A 19,250-nucleotide genomic window follows, 5' to 3' on the forward strand; every position below is an offset into this window, starting at 1 on the left:
TTATCCATCACTGCTATGGATATGACACTACAAATCATGTGGTTTGTTGTCTGAATACTGTTGAAAACCTGATTTGTTTGACATTATTATATATATATATATATATATAATGTATAAACATGGTTAAAAACTGCTTTAAACAAAAATTTTAAGTTAATTATATTTGTTAAATGGACAATAATTATTTAATCATGTTTTATTTCTTGGGTGTCACAATTTTAAAGACCCTGTGGATTCAAAATGAAAGTTTTGCTGAATGTTACAATTCTGGGTAACACTTTTTAAGGTGACAAAGTTCCATGTTATACATGTACTTACTATAGTAATAACAGTAAATTATGCATAATTACAAGTAACTAAGAGTCCGACCGATATGGGTTTTTGGGGTCGATACCGATATTAGGGAGTAAGCATTTTTTTGATAACGATATATTGGCCGATAATCTTAATGTGTATATTATAGTATAGTACCATCAAAAGTTTGGACACACTTTCCCACTGGTGTGTCCAAACTTTTGACTGGTAGTGTATATATATAAATACAGTATATACATAATATGCATACATAAATAAATACAACCAAACAAACACAAATGAAAAACATTTCTTTTCAGGTTTTTCATGTAGGTCTAAACTAGATTTTCAGGTAGGCTACAGAAATAGTGATCAAATGTAAAATATCACTTAATTGTCTTCACTGTATATAGATGAAGCCTTATTAAAGGGTCTTTTGTCATCTCGTCTTTTATGAGAAAACGCTTCCCTGTAATTTTCCATGTTTTCACTGTTATACGGTAGGGGGCGCTATTACATCTCCTGAACGAGTGCAGAATCTCCTGATCAAAACACAGGCGAAGAAGAAGCAGAAATGAGCGATCTCATGTAAGCAGATGTATATGTCAAATAACGCGATCATCAACATTAAACAGCCTCTAAATCAAAATGTTGTTATGTATATAAATATATGTAATTAAAAATATTTTTGTAATATAATATTTGTAATAGTTATATCGCATGGAACTATCGCAAAGTGATGATGTCCCTGATCACTACCTTATTGCTCCACATTATCGAGCACTAAAGATTCACAAATAACCTGCCTGGTCTGTCTCAGCTGCTGTGTACCCAAACACACAAATGAACTTGATGAAATGACTAGCAGTATTGGGCACTATCTTCTCTAGTAGATTAGAAACTGTTGCACCCATCAGATTAAAAAAGGTTAGAGAGAGGTACTGCACCGTGGTACAACAGTATACTCAAGCTCACACACTCTCAAGAGAGAAACTCGTATCCTAGAGTGCAACTGGAAACAAACTCATTTAGAATTGCGTGGAAAAACAATATGTCCCGCTATAAAAAGGCTCTAAAAGCCACCAGGGCCGAACATCTCCGCAAAATAAATAACCAAAACAATGCAAGGTTTATATTTAGTACAGTGGCTAGATTAACAAATAAACAGACGTCACATGAACTGAATATTGCAAAACAGTTTAGTAGAAATAATGACTATTTATTCACTAAGAAAATCAAAAGCATCAGGAATATAGCTGTAAATGTACAACCTTTGACAGCATTTTATGATGCAGCCTCAATTATCGCCCCTCAAAAACAACTGCAGTGTTTTACAACTATAGGACAGGAAGGGCTAAATAAACTTATCCTTGCATCTAAACCAACAACATATTTATTAGATCCAATACCCACTAAATTACTAAGAGTTGTTACCTGTAGCAGAAGAGCCTCTTCTGATTATTATTAACTCGTCTCTGTCTCTGTCCCAAGACCGTTCAAGCTGCCAGTTATTAAGCCTCTCATTAAGAAACCACACCTAGATCCAATTAATTGTATCTAGTTGTGGGTTAGGGTCAATTGTCAAATCCATTTATGTTTAAAATACTAGAAAAAGTTGTGTCCAAACTCCTTTTTGCAAAGAAATTATATTTTTGAAACATTTCAGTCAGCATTCAGGCCCAATCATAGCACAGAAACTATGCTTGTTTTAATTACAAATTACTTACTTTTAGCTGCTGACCAAGGCTGTAACTCAATTCTAGTTTTACTTGATCTTAGAGCTGCGTTCAACAGCTGCGTATAGATCATAACATACTCTTAGATCGACTACAAAATTACACTGGTATTCAGGGACAGGCATTAAAGTGGTTTAGATCGTACCTTTCTGAACATTACCATTTTGTTTATTTAAACAGGGAATTATCCAAGTAAATGTCAGTAAATGATGGAGTGCCACAAGGGTATGTTTTAGGCCCTCAGCTATTTTCAATATATATGCTGACCCTTGGTAATATTGTTAGAAAACATGTAATTAGTTTCCACTGTTATGCTGATGAGACTCAGTTACATATTTCTTCATGACCAGATGAAAACATGCTATCGGTTTCTGATGCAGAAAAGTTAGTTCATGCATTCATGACCTCAAGACTAGATTACTGTAATACATTACTAGCTGTTAGTTGTGTATCCTCAATAAAAAAGCTACAGTTAGTCCAAAACGCAGCTGCTAGAGTTCTTACCAGGTCAAGAGAATATGATTATATAACACCAATTTTATCATCTCTACACTAGTTCCATATCGATTACAAAGTATTACTAATAACCTATAAGGCCCTAAATGGTAGATTTGTGATGGCCCACGATGCAGCCACACATCAGTGTGCGGTAATGAGCACGCACACACACGCACGCACACACACACACACACACACCAGAGGTGTACCTCAAGGTGAAAGAACAAACTTATCTTCTGGATGTGGGCGTGGCGGACAATTTCCCATTTCCAGTGGTTTTGGGACATGACCTGCCAGTGCTCTGGGACAGCCGGTACCCTCGTGTAATATGGTCCTCACACGATCAAAAACAAGTCAATGGGAAGAAGGGGAGCAGTTGCTTAGGGCCCTACCCTTCTTTGACAATGAGGCAGAAACCGTTGAATCTGCAAAGCCCAGGAAATCCTGTTGACAGAAAAGGTTGGAAAAAATGAAATATAATGCTTCTAAAATGCCAGTTGACTCCTTCTCTGATTGTCCCCCAGAATTTAGGCTGCCGACTAATATTGCTCAGTTATAACAGGAGGATGCCAGTCTCGTCCCTTTCCAGGAAAGGGCAAAGCGACAGGATGCAGAAAATAATACTGACTTCACCAGGGAACTTCTCCAGAGTTGGATTTCCTTATGAGATTTTGACTGATCAAGGGACTAACTTTATGTCTACCCTTCTGAAACAGGTGTTCCACCCCCAGACAGATGGGCTTTATGAAAGATTCAACCAGACCCTCAAACAGATGCTGCGCAAGTTTGTTTGTGAGTCCGGTAAAGACTGGGACCAAAGGCTCCCCGATCTCCTGTTTGCCTAGAGAAGCGCCCCAATCATCGACTGTCTTTTTCCAGTTTGAACTCCTATATGGACATGAGGTGAGAGGTCCGCTTGCTATGCTCCGAGAAATATGGGAGGGAGGCCAGAGAAGGGATGAGCCGATAAAATGTGAGAGTGCTTGGAGAAGATGAGTGCATTGGCCCAATCTCATCTGGCTGAGGCGCAAACACGCCAGAAAACCTGGTATAATAAGTGTGCTCGTGAGCTCACGTGTGCAAGTTTTGAACCCGGTCAGAAGATACTGGTGATGCTGCCCAGTAATGAAAGGAAACTGCTGGCCAAATGGCAAGGGTCATTTGAAGTCAGGAAGAAACTGGGTTCTACCACCTATGAAGTTTCACTGTCAGACCAGGATGGTCCTACACGAAGGCTGCAAATTAACCTCCTTAAGCAATGGGTTCCTCGTCCTGATTAGACTGCAGAGCTTGATGTTTAGGTAGGTGGAGAAAGGAGACTTAGAAGACAACTTACATTGTGTTGGAACCTGATGCTGTTGTGAGGAGAATATCGGCTGTCGGGTCCCAGAGCGTCTTCACAAGTCACTAAGGAAGAAAGTTGATTTGATGCTGAAGCTGAAGGTCATAGATCCCTCCAGAAGTGAATGGTGCCATCCGGTGGTCCTTTTTCCAAAAATTACCTTAACTCTGCCTACCCAACTCTTCATATAGATGACCTCACGGATCGCCTGGGTAACTCTCATTTACTGACAACCATCGATCTATCAAAGGGGTACTGGCAGATACCTTTGACTCCCCATTCCAGAGAGCTGACAGCGTTCAAGACTCCATGGGGGTTATTTCATTTCAGGGTCCTTCCTTTTGGATTGCACAGGGCCCCTGCCAGTTTCCAAAGACTCATGGACCAGGTCTAATAAAGGTTAACCTTTGCAGCTACTTATCTGGATGACGTTGTGATTTACAGCAACATGTGGAGCAACATCTGCAACACATCCAGGAGGTTCTGCAACGTCTTCAGAGAGCTGGTTTGACTGTTAACCCACAAAAATGTGCTATTGCAAAGACAGAATACCTGGGATTCGTCATTGGTGGCGGGGTGATAATAACCTTGTCCTACCAGACTCTCGTACATTTCATTTGAACAGAGAGTCTGGCCACTCTCCATTGACAAGCGTTAACTTCCTTGAAGGCGGGTACTCTGTTGAAGGTTAAAACTATTGGATCTGCCCAGTGCCACTCTGGATCTGCCATAACCAATCGCTAACATTTGGTCGTGACGTATATCATCTCAAACTAGCGCACAACATCAACGTCGTCGTTCTAAGTCACTCCCTCTGTTTGTTGATTGGACCGGTTAAAATTTGACCGGAGAAAACCAGAGAATATACCGCAATCCCAGACGGAGTACTGAAGGAAAATGAAAATTGAGCAGAAGTACGAAGGAGGATGGAGCCAGGCTAGGGTGATAAGGCCTCAGGTGGAAAAGGTCCGGGCCATTGAGATGTGCCCTCAGCCACCGACTCGTAAGGAGCTGCGAGCACTCCTGGGAATGGATGGGTTTATAATAAATGTATCCCCAACTTCTCTAACAGAGCTGCAGTCTTGACTGATATGGGGGGATGAACGGGCGCAAGCGGAAGCAGCATTCCAAGACATTCGGACTGCCTTGAGCTGGAATTCTTTACTGCATAATCTTGATTTTTAACCAACCTTTCATTCTCCAGATAGACACTTCTGATAGAGGCCTGGGAGCTGTATTATTGCAGGGTGCTCTTGATGTTCGGCGACCCATTGCTTTCCTCAGTCACAAGCTCTTCCCCAGAGAAATCCGTTATTCCATTGTGGAGAAATAATGTTTGGCTATAAAATGGGCTTTGGATTCTCTGAAATATTATCTCTTGGGAAGGGAATTTGTCCTGGAGAAGTGGCTCCAAACAATGAAAGACACCAACAGCCGAATAACCCGTTGGTACCTGGCCATGCAGCCCTTTCGCTTCTCCATCCAACATGTAAAGGGAAACAGGCAAAGGGAATCTGACGGCGGACTACCTTTCCCGCTGTGCCAGTGACATTTGTAAAGGGGGGGAGTATGTGATGGCCCATGATGCAGCCACACATTAGTGAGCGGTAATATTGCGCGCACACACACACACACACATTTATAGTATTTCGGTTTTCCCACTAAATTATTTTTGTATTCACATCATATTTATTTGGTAATAAGACTCAGACACTTTATTTCACATTTAGATATTTATTTTGAGTGGCGGTACATCATTGACAGTTCGGAGTGCACACAATCTAGTGTATGGTGTAGGGTACACATTGGTATTAATATTGATTTCTTTAAGTTTAAGTTACCGTTGTGGTGCTGCGGATCGTCGGAGCTGTTGAATGTTGATCGCCGACTTCCGATTTGCAGTCCGTGCGTGTTAAGGACCGGCATGTCCGCCTGCCGCTACCAATAAGCAGATTGACTGTGTGTGTGTGTGGGGGGGGATTTGTTTGGGTTTGGATTTCCTATGCTAATTTCTTGTTTACTTTCTTTGTTTCTTTATTAACTTTAAGATTTGTATTTATTTTTATTCTAATCATTGAACTGGCCCTGTTATAGATTTTGATTGTATCTTTGAAGTTTGTGTTTTTTGTCTTCCCCCTTGTGTTAATATGAGCTAGTCTGTTTGTATATATGTGGCCCTGATGTTTCATTTGTAGGTTAGTTCAGGTTGGTTCTCAAATGTATTCAGTTACTTGAGTTTAGTTTTGTTCTGTTGACCTCAGTTATAGGCCTAAATATTTGATTTGATTATTTGGACTTAGTTTCCTTTTTTGAATCTTTTTTTGTATAAGCCTGGATTTATTCAAATTCTTTTTTTTTTTTCATTTCCTTGACTGTTTGGTCCCTCACAGTTTAGCTCCTGTGTATTTAAATGATCTTCTATCGTGCTACAATCCATCATGCTCTTTGAGGTCACAAAACTCTTGACTTTCACAAGCTCTATAGTTTCCCGCCATTATCTGTTGTCATGGAGATTCATTTAATGAGCACAGCTGTCTTTATTTAGTTCATTATCTCTATGTATTTAAAGCCGGGAATACACGGTGCAATTTTTGCTGTCGTACGAGCTTGCAGACGATTTTGTTCTCTCGGGAGAAATCGCATGGATGCTCGTATGGATAATAGTTTGTCTCTAGTTCTTCTAACAACAAAACAACATAGTATTTATGCATCTAATGTAATAGCACACCAAAGTGTAGTGTATTCATGGAATGAGCCAGTAACAAAAACAAAGGACTATTGAGTTCTTGGGATCCGCAAACATGTAGGGCAATAGAAAAATGCATGGGACAAACTCTTGGTTTACTAAGGAGAGGAGGAGGCAGACACAGGAATGAAGCACCCATATATCTACACATTACCATCCCTGTGTTTATGGCCTGTGCGTGGCACAAGCGGGAAAAGTGCTCCTGCTAAGTGATCCTTAATGATGTTATGGCCGTTTGTGAACTGTCAGAGCGGCCATTTCCCATCCATTATTAATGCGATGGATTTCACCACTGCTCTCAGTGCTACACACCCTGCAGTAATATCTGAGCTTTCCTTCACATTGCATGATTCCATGTGGAAAACAAAAAACGCCATCATCATCAGGATTTTCTCTCAAAAGTGAGCAGTGACAAACAGAATTTGTGCCAGTGTGTTTGTGTTCAGGAGATGCTGTTAGTTTTTGTGTCTGTCTGATATGAGGATGGTTCTTCAGTCTAAATTTAACCTATTCCCACCTGATTATTAGTCAGCAGAACGGATACACCTGGACAGATACATGCTTAGTCCAAACATTACACCACCCAAGCTTTGGTTACGGAGAGAAAATAAAACTTGATGGCTAGTTAGCAGGTAACATTTGAAGATGATTCAAACAATTTATATTATGTTATTGTCATAATTTTACTGTAACTTCCAAACAAGTAAAGACACACTGCGCAAAAATAAAACTACATCAGTTCTTCATGACAGGTGTTGTTTCACCAAGAGAAGACAAAAATCAAACATTCAAATAGTGGTGGACAGAAACAAAGTATTTTTTACTTTGTTACTGTATTTAAGTAAAAAAATTAAGTATCTGCAGTAGGGCTGCAACGACGCGTCGACGTCGTCGATGACGTCGACTACGAAAATACGTCGACGTGCGTGAAATGCGCCGACGCGTCGGCGGCACAATATTTACGTTCTAGAATGGAACAGAAGATCTAGAATAATGGCAGCTTCTGCTCCCGGGCATAGTGAAAATGATCATTTATCATATAAAGCCAGACCGCGACATTCAAAAGTGTGGGAGTACTTTAAACAGAAGCCGAATAAAACTGTTCTTTGTTCGCTCTGTAACGCCGGTTTCACACTGCACGCGGTGGCAGAGCAGAAGCTGTGCGCGTGGAGAGCGGGAGCTTTCACACTGCCAGTCAGTGTTGCCAAGTCCGCTTTTTTCCGCGGAATTGGGCTACTTCTACACTGTTGCCGTGGGCTGTGTCTCATGTCCGCGGGTTGAAGCAAAAAAACACACATATTTAACCCCCCGAACGCGATGTTTACCAGAGAACCTCCCCGAAACGCGATTGAGCTTGTTTTGGGCTAGTTTTGAGCAACGAATGGGTGGGTTTTGTTGTGTAAACCTGGCAACCCTGCTGCCAGTGTTCTCTCGCGCAGCTGAACGCGCCACGCGTGTATTGCAACAGACGGTCACATTTTCCTGGGTTCTTCTCCGACCCCAGTACGTCTCGTGCTTTTATTTATTATGGGCTGCATATATCTCCTGTTAATGCGACCTGGTTCCCCTCTGTCCCAAACAAATATGCATAATAACATGCTGTATATAGGTAGTTTACATGATTAAAGTAACATTAAAGTTAAGATATGCCTCTAGCTTTAATCATTTAAATGTGTCTTTGAAGTTTGGGCAAAAACTTCTGGCAGCTTTAGTCGTTGTTTATGCACCTTCAAAATAGACAACTAGTTATACATTAACACTATGCTGAAAGCTCCTGTATGTGAACCTTTTGCAGATAAATACAAGTGCATTTTCGTTTACTATTGACAAAAATCAATAAGTAAATCATACTCAACTACTATAGTAAACAACTTTTCCTAATTAGGCCTACTCTGTCTGTATACATTTTATGATGAATAGTATCATTATATATTATGTTTAAAAAGCTTCTTTTGTTCATATATTTCATTATAAAATGGCATACTATGTACACTACCCTTCCTGAAATACAATTAATATTGTCATCATTCATTGATTTCATGTTAAAATAATATACAAATTCACTACCCTCTTTGAAATACAATAATCAGTAAAAAAAGAATAATAAGATTAATCTGGAAAAATAATCGTTAGATTAGTCGACTAATCGAAAAAATAATCGTTAGATTAGTCGACAGAAAAAATTATCGTTAGTTGCAGCTCTAATCTGCAGGCTCATGGGCTGGAGTGGACACAAAGGGTTAAAAGTACAGGATTGACTTCACTGGCCCATTAGAGGGGATTGGGTATAGTCTCACTGGTGGTGACAGGAGCTGGCGAGCATAGAGAAACAAAGGCCCTTCTCATTGCCACCTGTCCTGACTATATTGGAGGGTCTGTCAAACAAACGGTCCTCCCAGGTTGAAAGTTGGCTTTATTAAAATTCCTCCACATATGCATCAATGTTGCAGCCATTCTGACAGATGGAGCACAGCACATCACCTGCTGGGTCCATTATAATGGTCTGGTCTTCTGTTAGGAGATATCAGACTGGAGAGAGAATGGATGAAATACAACACAGAGCTTTATTGAACAATGCCCAATACAGGCGAGTGAAGACCACAAACGATGAGCAGTGCAAGTGTAATGCTTCAGTTCTTAAGGTAGCAGGTGACAATAGAGGATGTCACTTCGATAGGTAAGTATATCCACACACACCGTTTCATTGGCATTGGAGTGACTGAATAACAAACAATGCCTTACAGGAATACCGCTAACACTGGAGCAGGAGAACATAAGACGGAACAAGGAATACAGGAACTTGGAGGAATCGCAGGAGGTAAATATCTCAGGTGAGTAGACAGGAAAGTAATCCGTAGTCCAAGACATAGACATAGACCAGACCAATGACTGAGGCTGAGGTGTGTGTGCTTAAAGGGTTAGTTCACCCAAAAATGAAAATTCTGTCTTTAATTACTTACCCTCATGTCGTTCGACACCCGTCAGACCGTTCGTCATCGGAACACAAATGAAGATATTTTAGTTGAAATCTGATGGCTTTGAAAGGCCTCCATTGGCACAATGCACGGTTCACTCTCAAGACCCATAAAAGGTACTAAAGACGTCGTTACAAAGTCCATCTCACTACAGTGGTTCTACAATAACTTTATGAATCGGCGAGAATAGTTTTTGTGCGCAAAAAAATCCTAAATAACGACTTATACAGTGATGACGATTTCAAAACACGGCCTCATGAAGCTTCGAAGCGTAATGAATCAGTGAGTCGAATCATGATTCGGATCGCGTGTCAAACCGCCAAACTGCTGAAATTTGGCGATTCAAACCGCTGAATCGACTCACTAATTCATAACGCTTCGAAGCTTCATGATGCCTTGTTTTGAAATCGTCATCACTATATAAGTCGTTATTTAGGGGTTTTTTTGCGCACAAAAACTATTCTCGCCGATTCATAAAGTTATTGTAGAACCACTGTAGTGAGATGGACTTTGTAACGACGTCTTTAGTACCTTTTAAGGGTCTTGAGAGTGAACCGTGCATTGTGCCAATGGAGGCCTTTCAGAGCCATCAGATCTCAACTAAAATATCTTCATTTGTGTTCCGAAGATGAACGAAGGTCTTACGGGTGTCCAACGACATGAGGGTAAGTAATTAATGACAGAATTTTCATTTTTGGGTGAACTAACCCTTTAAATACTGAGGTTAAATACTCAGGTGCAGATTATGGCTGAGTATGTGCAGGTGAGTAGCAGGAAGAACGCTGGGAATTGTAGTTTTGAGTTTGAGTGAGGGAGTGCAGCAGTGAGGGAGGACCAGTGCACTCGTAACAGCAACGTCATGATTACAAACGTGTAATTACAAATGTATGACGTAAAATTTTAATAAAAATGGCATTTGAGTTTGATTGATTAGCATAAATGCTTTTCAGTACATTTCAAAGACAATAGAAGTAATTAAGAAATGACATAAATATGTCCTTGAGTACTAAAATACACTCTAAAGTCAGGCTAATTGAATTTAATGCAAATTTCAACTAAAATACATTTTCATTTAAATCGCATGCATTTAAGTGTCCGAAAACATTACATTCAGTTTGCACTTACGTATATGATTTTAAAGTTGATTTCCGTAGGCTACTCTTTTTTAAAAGCATGATATAGTGTGCTTCTTTTTCACAAGTAGTGGTCATCACTATATTGTTCATTGATAATTATTATTTTTATGAAACTTTGCACTTAACACGAACCGCATTGTTTGTGCTACATGAACAGAACTAAAAATTGTGAAGCGATCCGATAATGCTCTACACCTAGTTCATATTTTGACTTCACACATTAAAACGGAACAGAAATATGTGTGTCTATTATCTGTATTTAACTGCACCACAAAAAAAAACAGATTTCCACTCTGTGTCCAAACTGGGGCACCTGAGAGTGGTTGAGAGTTTGTTATGCAATGTCTGTTTAGCAAGGTGTCAGAAAGATAATCACTACACAGCATCGCACTCAATGCCTTCTCTTCCCAGTGTCCTGAAGTGCTCTGGAGTGGGAGGAGCTGAAGGATGCATGGACGTGCAGGTTATGTAAGCCTTCAGATCCAGAGACCTCCTTCACAGAAATGTCACTACTATGGTGGTACCATGGTACAGTAAGGGTATCAGATGGTCATACTAGGGTACTTTGATGTATACTGCAGTACATTAATGTACCATCATATTTACCATCATATTTCATATTATGTTTTTTTGTCCAAAAATAATGCTGGAAGTGAGATGTAGCTAGAATCTTTTAGTTTGCTGCATCAAGACTTTCTTCAGAGTGAATGAAGAGAGCAGAGAAGGAGGCACGATACAATGCACAGAAATGATCAAATGCAAGGAAACCAGAGAGAGTCTGTAGTATATTGTAAGACTTATATTCTGTAAGGCAATATACGCTTTTAAACAATATTATTGTCCATGCAAAAATGAACACCCCTAGAAGCTGCCACGAGTCCATATGTAAGAGACGGTTCACGTGGGGTGCATTTCCACACAATAAGAAAGCAGATGGGATCGGATCGAGTCTTGAAATAGATCCTCTCAACAGCAGCAGGTAAATGCCACTGTTTCTCCTGCAGAGATGAGTCACAATCCAGCAAGACAACCCCACCCCAGTCAAAGGAAAGATTTCTGTAAGTCAAAACAAAGCGACAGCTACAGGAGAGCATGAACAAGGTGAAACCACTTTTAGAGAAGCTCCAGTCACAAAAAAAACCCCCAAAAACAACAACACACACACGTTGGGTTTCCATGTTTAATGGGGACTTATGGGGACAATGATTTTTGTACTGTACAAACTGTTTTGTCCCCATAAAGCAGGGTTTAGCAGGGCCACACAAACACACAGAGAGAGAACCAAACCCTTTCATTTTAAGGTATTAAAAACAGTGCTTCTTCAAAAAGAAAAGAAAACCGCTTATTTACGCTTTTAACGTTTATATGTAAATATACAAAAGTTCTAAGAACAGAAATACAGTTAACGGGTCCGCCAAACGACTTTTTTCCCCATGATGTTCATACAAAAATTGCCATTTAACTGTGCCATGATTAAGCTGCAGTGTGTCTTTTCTGCACCAAACAGATTTGTAAAATAATAAACACTATAATATTTTAAATAAATATTAAATTTAATCAAAGCAGATGTCAGTGTCCGACAGCAAAATCAGGTCAGAACTGAGTGACCATTCGCAAAGATTGTAAGACCCACAGAAAAAAAAGTTTTGTAAATTTAGGTTTTTTAATATTGTTTGACAAAACATAATCTGACAAAAACAGTAATTTTTTTTATGATATGTCCTACATAGAGAAGATATTTTGAAGAATGTTTGTAACCAAGCAGATAGAGCAACCATTGACTACCATAGTAGGGAAATAAATACTATGGTAGTCAATGGTTGCTCTATCTGCTTTGTTACAAACATTCTTCAAAATATCTTCTTTTGCGTTCAGCAGAACAAAGAAACTCACACAGGTTTGGAACAACTTGAGGGTGAATAAATGATGGGTGAACTATCCCTTTAATATTACATTTTTATATTCAGTATACCAGTCAATTTTTAGGTTCCAGGCCATTTTGTCACAACTTGTCCCCTGTAAAACAGATTTGATAATAATGTTGGAAAAAGATGTTTAGAAAATGTTTATATTTTGCATTTTTAATGCATAAAAGTGCCTGCGTTTAATAGGTGTCTAATGTAAATCAGTGCATTCAGGACTTCATCAGCTCCAGGAAACTTCCACCTGAACCAATCTATACACAAAGACTCAACAACAGTATGAACGATATTAGAGAATAATTTGATAATCTATTTTACGTTACACAATATGTGTGTGTAAACATGGCCAAAAATGTGTTTTGCCATTATATACAAAGTATCTATTCATTGGCACTAATTTGCATGATAATGTGTTCTTTGGGCAACATATAATAAAAAAGAAGTAGCTATAACAATGAGAGTAATAACTTGGCAACATTTTCATAATATCTCATATTTCATAGATAATTTCTTGCCTATTCAAGTATGTCTGCCTAAAATGCCTGATAAGCATGAAACTGATACATGTCTGATACCAGAAAGTCATATTCTGATTTGAAATCCCACTAAAGTTGCCTTGAGATGTTAATTTACGACAAATATGAAATTTAGTCAGATTTAAATGATAAGTGCTGAATTTAGTCATTCAGTCAATGTCAGTCATATTTAAAGACCAAGCAGAGGGATTTGTCATGGTAAAACCTCCAAACATTTGATATCTCTGAAAAGCCCTGAATGTGGTCTTTACAGGACATCCAGACTTAAAACTGTCGCTTATATGGTCTCAAAGAAAGACATTTTACTTCCATAATCCATTGTGTTTGATACTTAACAATGCCTTTCCCAGTGACTGTAGTATAGTCACAAAATAGCATAGCCTGTGCCTTATTGCTTAAGTAAAACATCCATTTATCAAACACAGCACATTCACCACGTAAGGATTCCATGATGAACGTCACAGATGCTTTTTTCAGGTACGCCATCACGGCATAAGTTTTATGAACAAAGAGAGGGCGTGAGGATTTAACATTCACCAGCAGGCTCCACTCTAAATGAGCTCCATTAATATTTTACTATTTTAATATTTTAAGATCTGTGATATTTTGGGAGAAAATTGAAACTGCCACGACCTCCTAGTCATGAAAATTAACAACCCGCTCAATATGCCATCTCTTCTTTCCACACACACACATACACAAACTACCTGTTTCTTTTTCTCTCAGGTTAGCACATTAAAAACTGCACGATGAATGCCCGAAATGTCCCCGTTAATGCCATTTAAACATAGTCTGTAAACTTCCGAAAAGAAGAATTTGGAGTAGGTATCTAAGGGTGTCACACTTGATAGACCGAATATAAAGACAAATGAGCTTATATGGTGTGAGCAGAACAAACCCAAGAATTTGGGTCACTCATTACAGAGGAAATTAATTGATGTAACGAGGCTGACATAGATGTTGAAGTGTGCCATGGACAAAATCAGTGCGCTTGTCATAACCTATTTTTTTCCTTTCTGTGTTTTCAAAAGATTCTCTTAAATAATACATGAAGACGCTGCAGCAGAGTAATGGAACTGCCTCCATCTAGTGGCCACGTCTTGAATTACAGCATAAATGAGACCTATATCCCTATGGCTATAATCAAATATTACACATAGCACATTACACAAGCTGTTTAGACATGTCAAAACTGAATAAATCAAAAGAGAATTCAAGGATACATACGGTCATTCAGATACAAGTGTACTTGTGACACGTTACATGTATTTACTGTAGTAATGCCAGTTAAATGATGCATAATTACATGCAACTAACCTTAAACCAAACCATAATCATCCTCTTAACCATATGGTAAGTACATGTAGTTCATTATAATTACTCATAAACGTATAATTGCACTGTAACAAGGACACCTCAAAATAAAGTGTATCCAGAGATTTATGCAAAGACTCTTTAGTCTTTTTCCAAATGTCTAATGAAACTAATAATAGCAAATAGCAATAGTTCGTAATGCTTTGTCTGAGTAGGGAAATGTAACTCTTTTAAAATAATGTAACCTGGCAACAACCTTTCATAACCTTTTATTAAAGATTAAATAGACCACAAACAAACACAGCATACTTTATGTCGAATGCCAACTGATTGTTCCATAAAATGGACAAGTCAAACTCCATGGACATGACTAGAAGGTAAAGTGTAGAAATAATGTATTGATGCATCAAGTGTCAATATCTGAACAGAATTATAGTAATCTCCATGCTCTTATTTTGTTTTAAAATGTATTTTAAGGCAAAAACAAACATTTTGTAAAGTTTGAAACCAGTATGAAACTTATGTTAAAATATTTTAATTATTGATTTAAAATTATATTGATTTGTTTACTTTTATTATGTTATGAAAAGCTATAAATTATATAACATTATATAAAATAAATGTGATATGTTTATATTATATATGTAAAAGACATTATTTGATGTACAATAGATATGAAGACTCACATGATGTCAAAATAAGACAGCTGCTGACACTTCCCCTGGTCAAACCACACAACCTCTGTAACTACTAAAGCAGTGATAAACATACAGTACAGTGATCACTCAAACAACCCCACATGAATACATAATGACAGAAACCATACGCCGGCATATGGATGTGCTGATAGATTAAGCAGAGTCTTACCTGTCGTTTGATGAAGCTGGAGGTGGTGTCAGACGAGGTGCTGCCATCTGAGCGTTTAAAGCGACCCTTGCGCTTTGGCAACTTTCGCGGCAGCTGTATGGAGACGACCACATCAAAACAAACAGTCACTCGGTTACAGTAACATCAGGCACACTCTTGTCTGAACTTCATAAAACAGGTGCTGTTGCCTTAAAGGGATAGCTCACCCAAAAACTCTCATGATTTAGAACACAATCAGAGTTTTATTTAAAAATATCCTGGCTCTTCTAAGCTTTATAATGGGAGTGAATGGTAACTAAGATTTTGAAGCCCAAAAAAGTGCATCGATCCATCATAAAATAAATCCATATGAGTCAAAGTGGGTTAATAAAGGCCTTCTGAAGCGAAGCGATGTGTTTGTGTAAGAAAAATATCCATATTTATAACTTTATAAACTATAATCGCTGGCTTCCGGTAACGGCCGTACGCGATCTTGTTCCGGCGGAAGAGTGACCTCTGACCCCACTCGTGACGTAGGATGTAGGCGTAGCATAAGCTTAGGTGAGCAGTTCAAACAAATTGGGATGGGCAACAAACTCAAGCTCCTCCGACATTTCTCTTTAAAAATTCTCGTTTTAGACTTCTAATTCATGACCGGTGTTTTGTTTTGCTCTATACTCTACACTTCCATGTTCGTCAATATGTCAGGTCAAAGGTCACTCTTCCATCAGAACTAGACTCACGCGCTGCCGTTACCGGAAGACAGTGATTATAAAGTTATAAATATAGATATGTTTCTTACAAAAACGCATTTCTTCACTTCAGAAGGCCTTTATTAACCCCATGGATTATTTTTTATGATGGATGGATGGATGCACTTTTTTTATATATAAAGCTTGGTGAACCAGGATATTTTTAATATAACTCCAATTGTGTTTGTCTGAAAGAAGAAAGTCATATACACCTAGAATGGCTTGAGGGTGAGTAAATCATGGGATAATTTTCATTTTTAGGTGAACTAACCCCTAACTAGCCCCCAGGACTACTCTACCTGTAGTCTACTCTACAGCGTTGTCTTGTTCAGAAGCAAATCCTTTTATTTTTGGTAATATTTCTGTTGGAAAATCCAACCCGATCTCATGAGAAAACATAGCTACGAGATGGCGACTTTACACTGTGAATTGTATGAAAACATGATTTTAAGGAAATAAGTAAGCATGAAGGTCCACCCCTAAACATAACCATTACGGGAGTCAGCAGATTGTACAAAAATTTACAAATGAGGTTGTACAAATTCAGACAAATTAGCCACCAGTTTACCAAAATGTTGCGAAATTGCCATTAAATTGTATTGGAAAAAACAGGTTAAGATGGTAGCTGTATTTGGAACATGGTGATGGTCATTAACTGATACAAGCTGGCAGCTGACCGAACAGACACCATTTCCCAAAAATCCTCTTGACACCAAAATGATCAGCTGGTATTGTTTCTGGTTCAAGATGGTCTACCAGTAGGGTTGCCACCTTTGGTGTGGCAAAATAAGGGACACCCATTCACGAACCAACCCCCCCCCCCCCCCCCCCCAAAAAAAAAACACGTCATAAAATGATTATTTCTACATTGACAACTTAACAGCTCAATAATAAACCATAAGAAAACATGAGATCAAGTATGTGAACTTGCAACAGAATACATTTTATATTATTTTACATTTGATTATTTTATTTATTTCTAAAGAACTCTTTAGCCTATTTGGTGCACTTTAAAGGGACAGTTCAGCCCAAAATGAAAATTCTGTCATCATTTACTCGTCCTCATGATGTTCCAGACCTGTATGAGTTTCTTTGTTCTGCTTTTTCATTTTTGGGTGAACTGTCCCTTTAAGCAGTCATTCTGAACCAGTAATCACTTTTTTGAATTTCAAAAATGTATTTTTTTTTTATTAATTTACTTAAATTATGACTATATTATCATGTAATTATTTGTCCCATTTTTATCTAAAACATGTTTTAAATGTCAAACTTTATATGACAGGATTATTGGTTATGTATGATTAGGTAAATTTTAAATTAATAATTACATTTATTAGGCTATAATCTATTAATTAACCTGTCTAAAAAATAATAATTCTGTCTGCCAAGCTCTGATAATGTATGGAATATTATATTAATATATTATCCATAAAAAAAAAACTATAGGCTACCTAGAAGCACAGATGTGTCTGTCACCGCTGTTGCTTTAAGTCAGTCAGTCTGAGACACTGAAATGCTTCTCATAAAGTGTGCAGTTGGCCTGAGGTTCATCAGGAGTTACTGGACAGACCCATTGATGCCTGTTTGATATTCAGCTCTATATCTGGAGATCCTCTTGCGTTTAAACGGTGGAGGCACGCGACGCGAGCTCGACATGTTTTTTAAAAAACGCGCAAGTTTACAGACACACTCTGGCACAGCTCATGTTCTCGAGACTCCGCCGCTATGACAACAAAGCCGCTAAAACGCAATCACGCACAAATGAGCTCCTGTACTACTTATTGTGAAATTGATTTGTTTATATTTGCTATCAGTATTCTCCACACTGCAAAATCCTTGTGCGTTTATTAAACTATGTGTGGACCTATGTAAAATACGGAACAAATCGCGTCCCGTATTGGTTTGATACGGAACGCGTCATTTTGCTTGTAAATACGGGACGATTCCGTATTTTACGGGACGGGTGGCAACCCTATCTACCAGATCAGCTTGGACCAGCTAATGGCCGTTTTTGACTAACTAATAACCAACTTTGACCTGCTAGAAACCAGCTATCATGTTCAAAAACACAGCTACTAGCTTAATGTGGTATTTGAAATAAGGACAGGCGACCGTGGGACTTAAGTTGGCTACAGGTGAGACCCATAACTAGTGAGGCTTCTAATAAGTAGAAACTGACAGAGAAAATAGTTTGAACTGTTAAATGAAGACTATGCCCACAGATGCCTGGCCTGAAGTACGAGGCCTTGGTTGCGGTGTGAAATCTCAGGGCGGAGGAAAAACAGGAATTGGGAGTTTCGCGGATGGTGGAGGAGCATCAAACATCTTATCAACATCTCGCCTCCGCTCATTTAAAACAACTGCGCGAGTCTGATTAAAAGCGCGATAAAGACATTACACGGGCAGATTGTGTAGCTTGTAGCGCTCTGCGGATTATGGAGCGCTTCAATGCACGACTGCTCAACAACAAGTAGCCAAAAATTAACCATTTACGAGAACATATACAAATCTCCCCAAAAGTCTTACCTGGAAATAGTGCGACTGAGAAGCGCTTTCTACACCAGACAGAGGGTCTGCGGAAGATTTGGACATCTTTACTTGCACCATCTATTTGAGAGCGCAGGGAGGCGGGTGCATGCATGCATTGGTGCTTACTGGAAGAAACGGCGATACGAAATACATATGCCTGCCGAGGAAGAAGAGATCATCACGATTGAACAGTAACGCCTCTATTTGAGCGATATACGCAGAGATCCTAAAATATATAATCCCTCGCGCGGGTTATCATAAAGTAAGCTAGTAGCCTAATACAGGTGTACACATGCAATGTGTCTGTTTCTTGTGCATGCGCCTCTTGTAATGATGTCTCTCGCTACCGTGTGTGTGTGTGTGTGCTGCGTTCTCTCTCTCCCTCCCTCTCCCACACTCTTTCCCCAGAGCATGCTATATTTGCCTCTCTTGTACAGTAGGCTACCTGCATGGAGATTGCTTCTAGCAATACAAATTTCCCACCCAAAACCCTTTAGATAAAAGAGCCACAAAAAAGAATGTAGGCTATACACATCGGAATACAGTTTCATATTCTGAACTTTGTGCATATCTGAGATTTCTCAAATAGTTAGGCCAATACACTGCAGTGGTTTATTACAACAA

At 38.9% G+C, this 19,250-nt stretch overlaps 1 protein-coding gene across 1 annotated transcript in view; it reads right to left on the reverse strand.

The window, feature by feature from the left end:
- The window catches only part of cacnb3a (calcium channel, voltage-dependent, beta 3a), a gene marked incomplete at its 5' end in the record, with an annotated part of 55,004 nt that extends 36,300 nt beyond the window's left edge, over positions 1 to 18,704 (reverse strand). The window contains 2 exons of the mRNA XM_079802164.1: positions 15,367 to 15,459; positions 18,624 to 18,704. Coding sequence (XP_079658290.1) covers positions 15,367 to 15,459; positions 18,624 to 18,704 — 174 coding nt within the window. The remainder of the gene's footprint in view (positions 1 to 15,366; positions 15,460 to 18,623) is intronic.
- Positions 18,705 to 19,250: the final 546 nt, after the last annotated feature.

This window comes from Gobio gobio (genome assembly GCF_949357685.1).
Source record: "Gobio gobio genome assembly, chromosome: 21".
NCBI lineage: Eukaryota > Metazoa > Chordata > Actinopteri > Cypriniformes > Gobionidae > Gobio > Gobio gobio.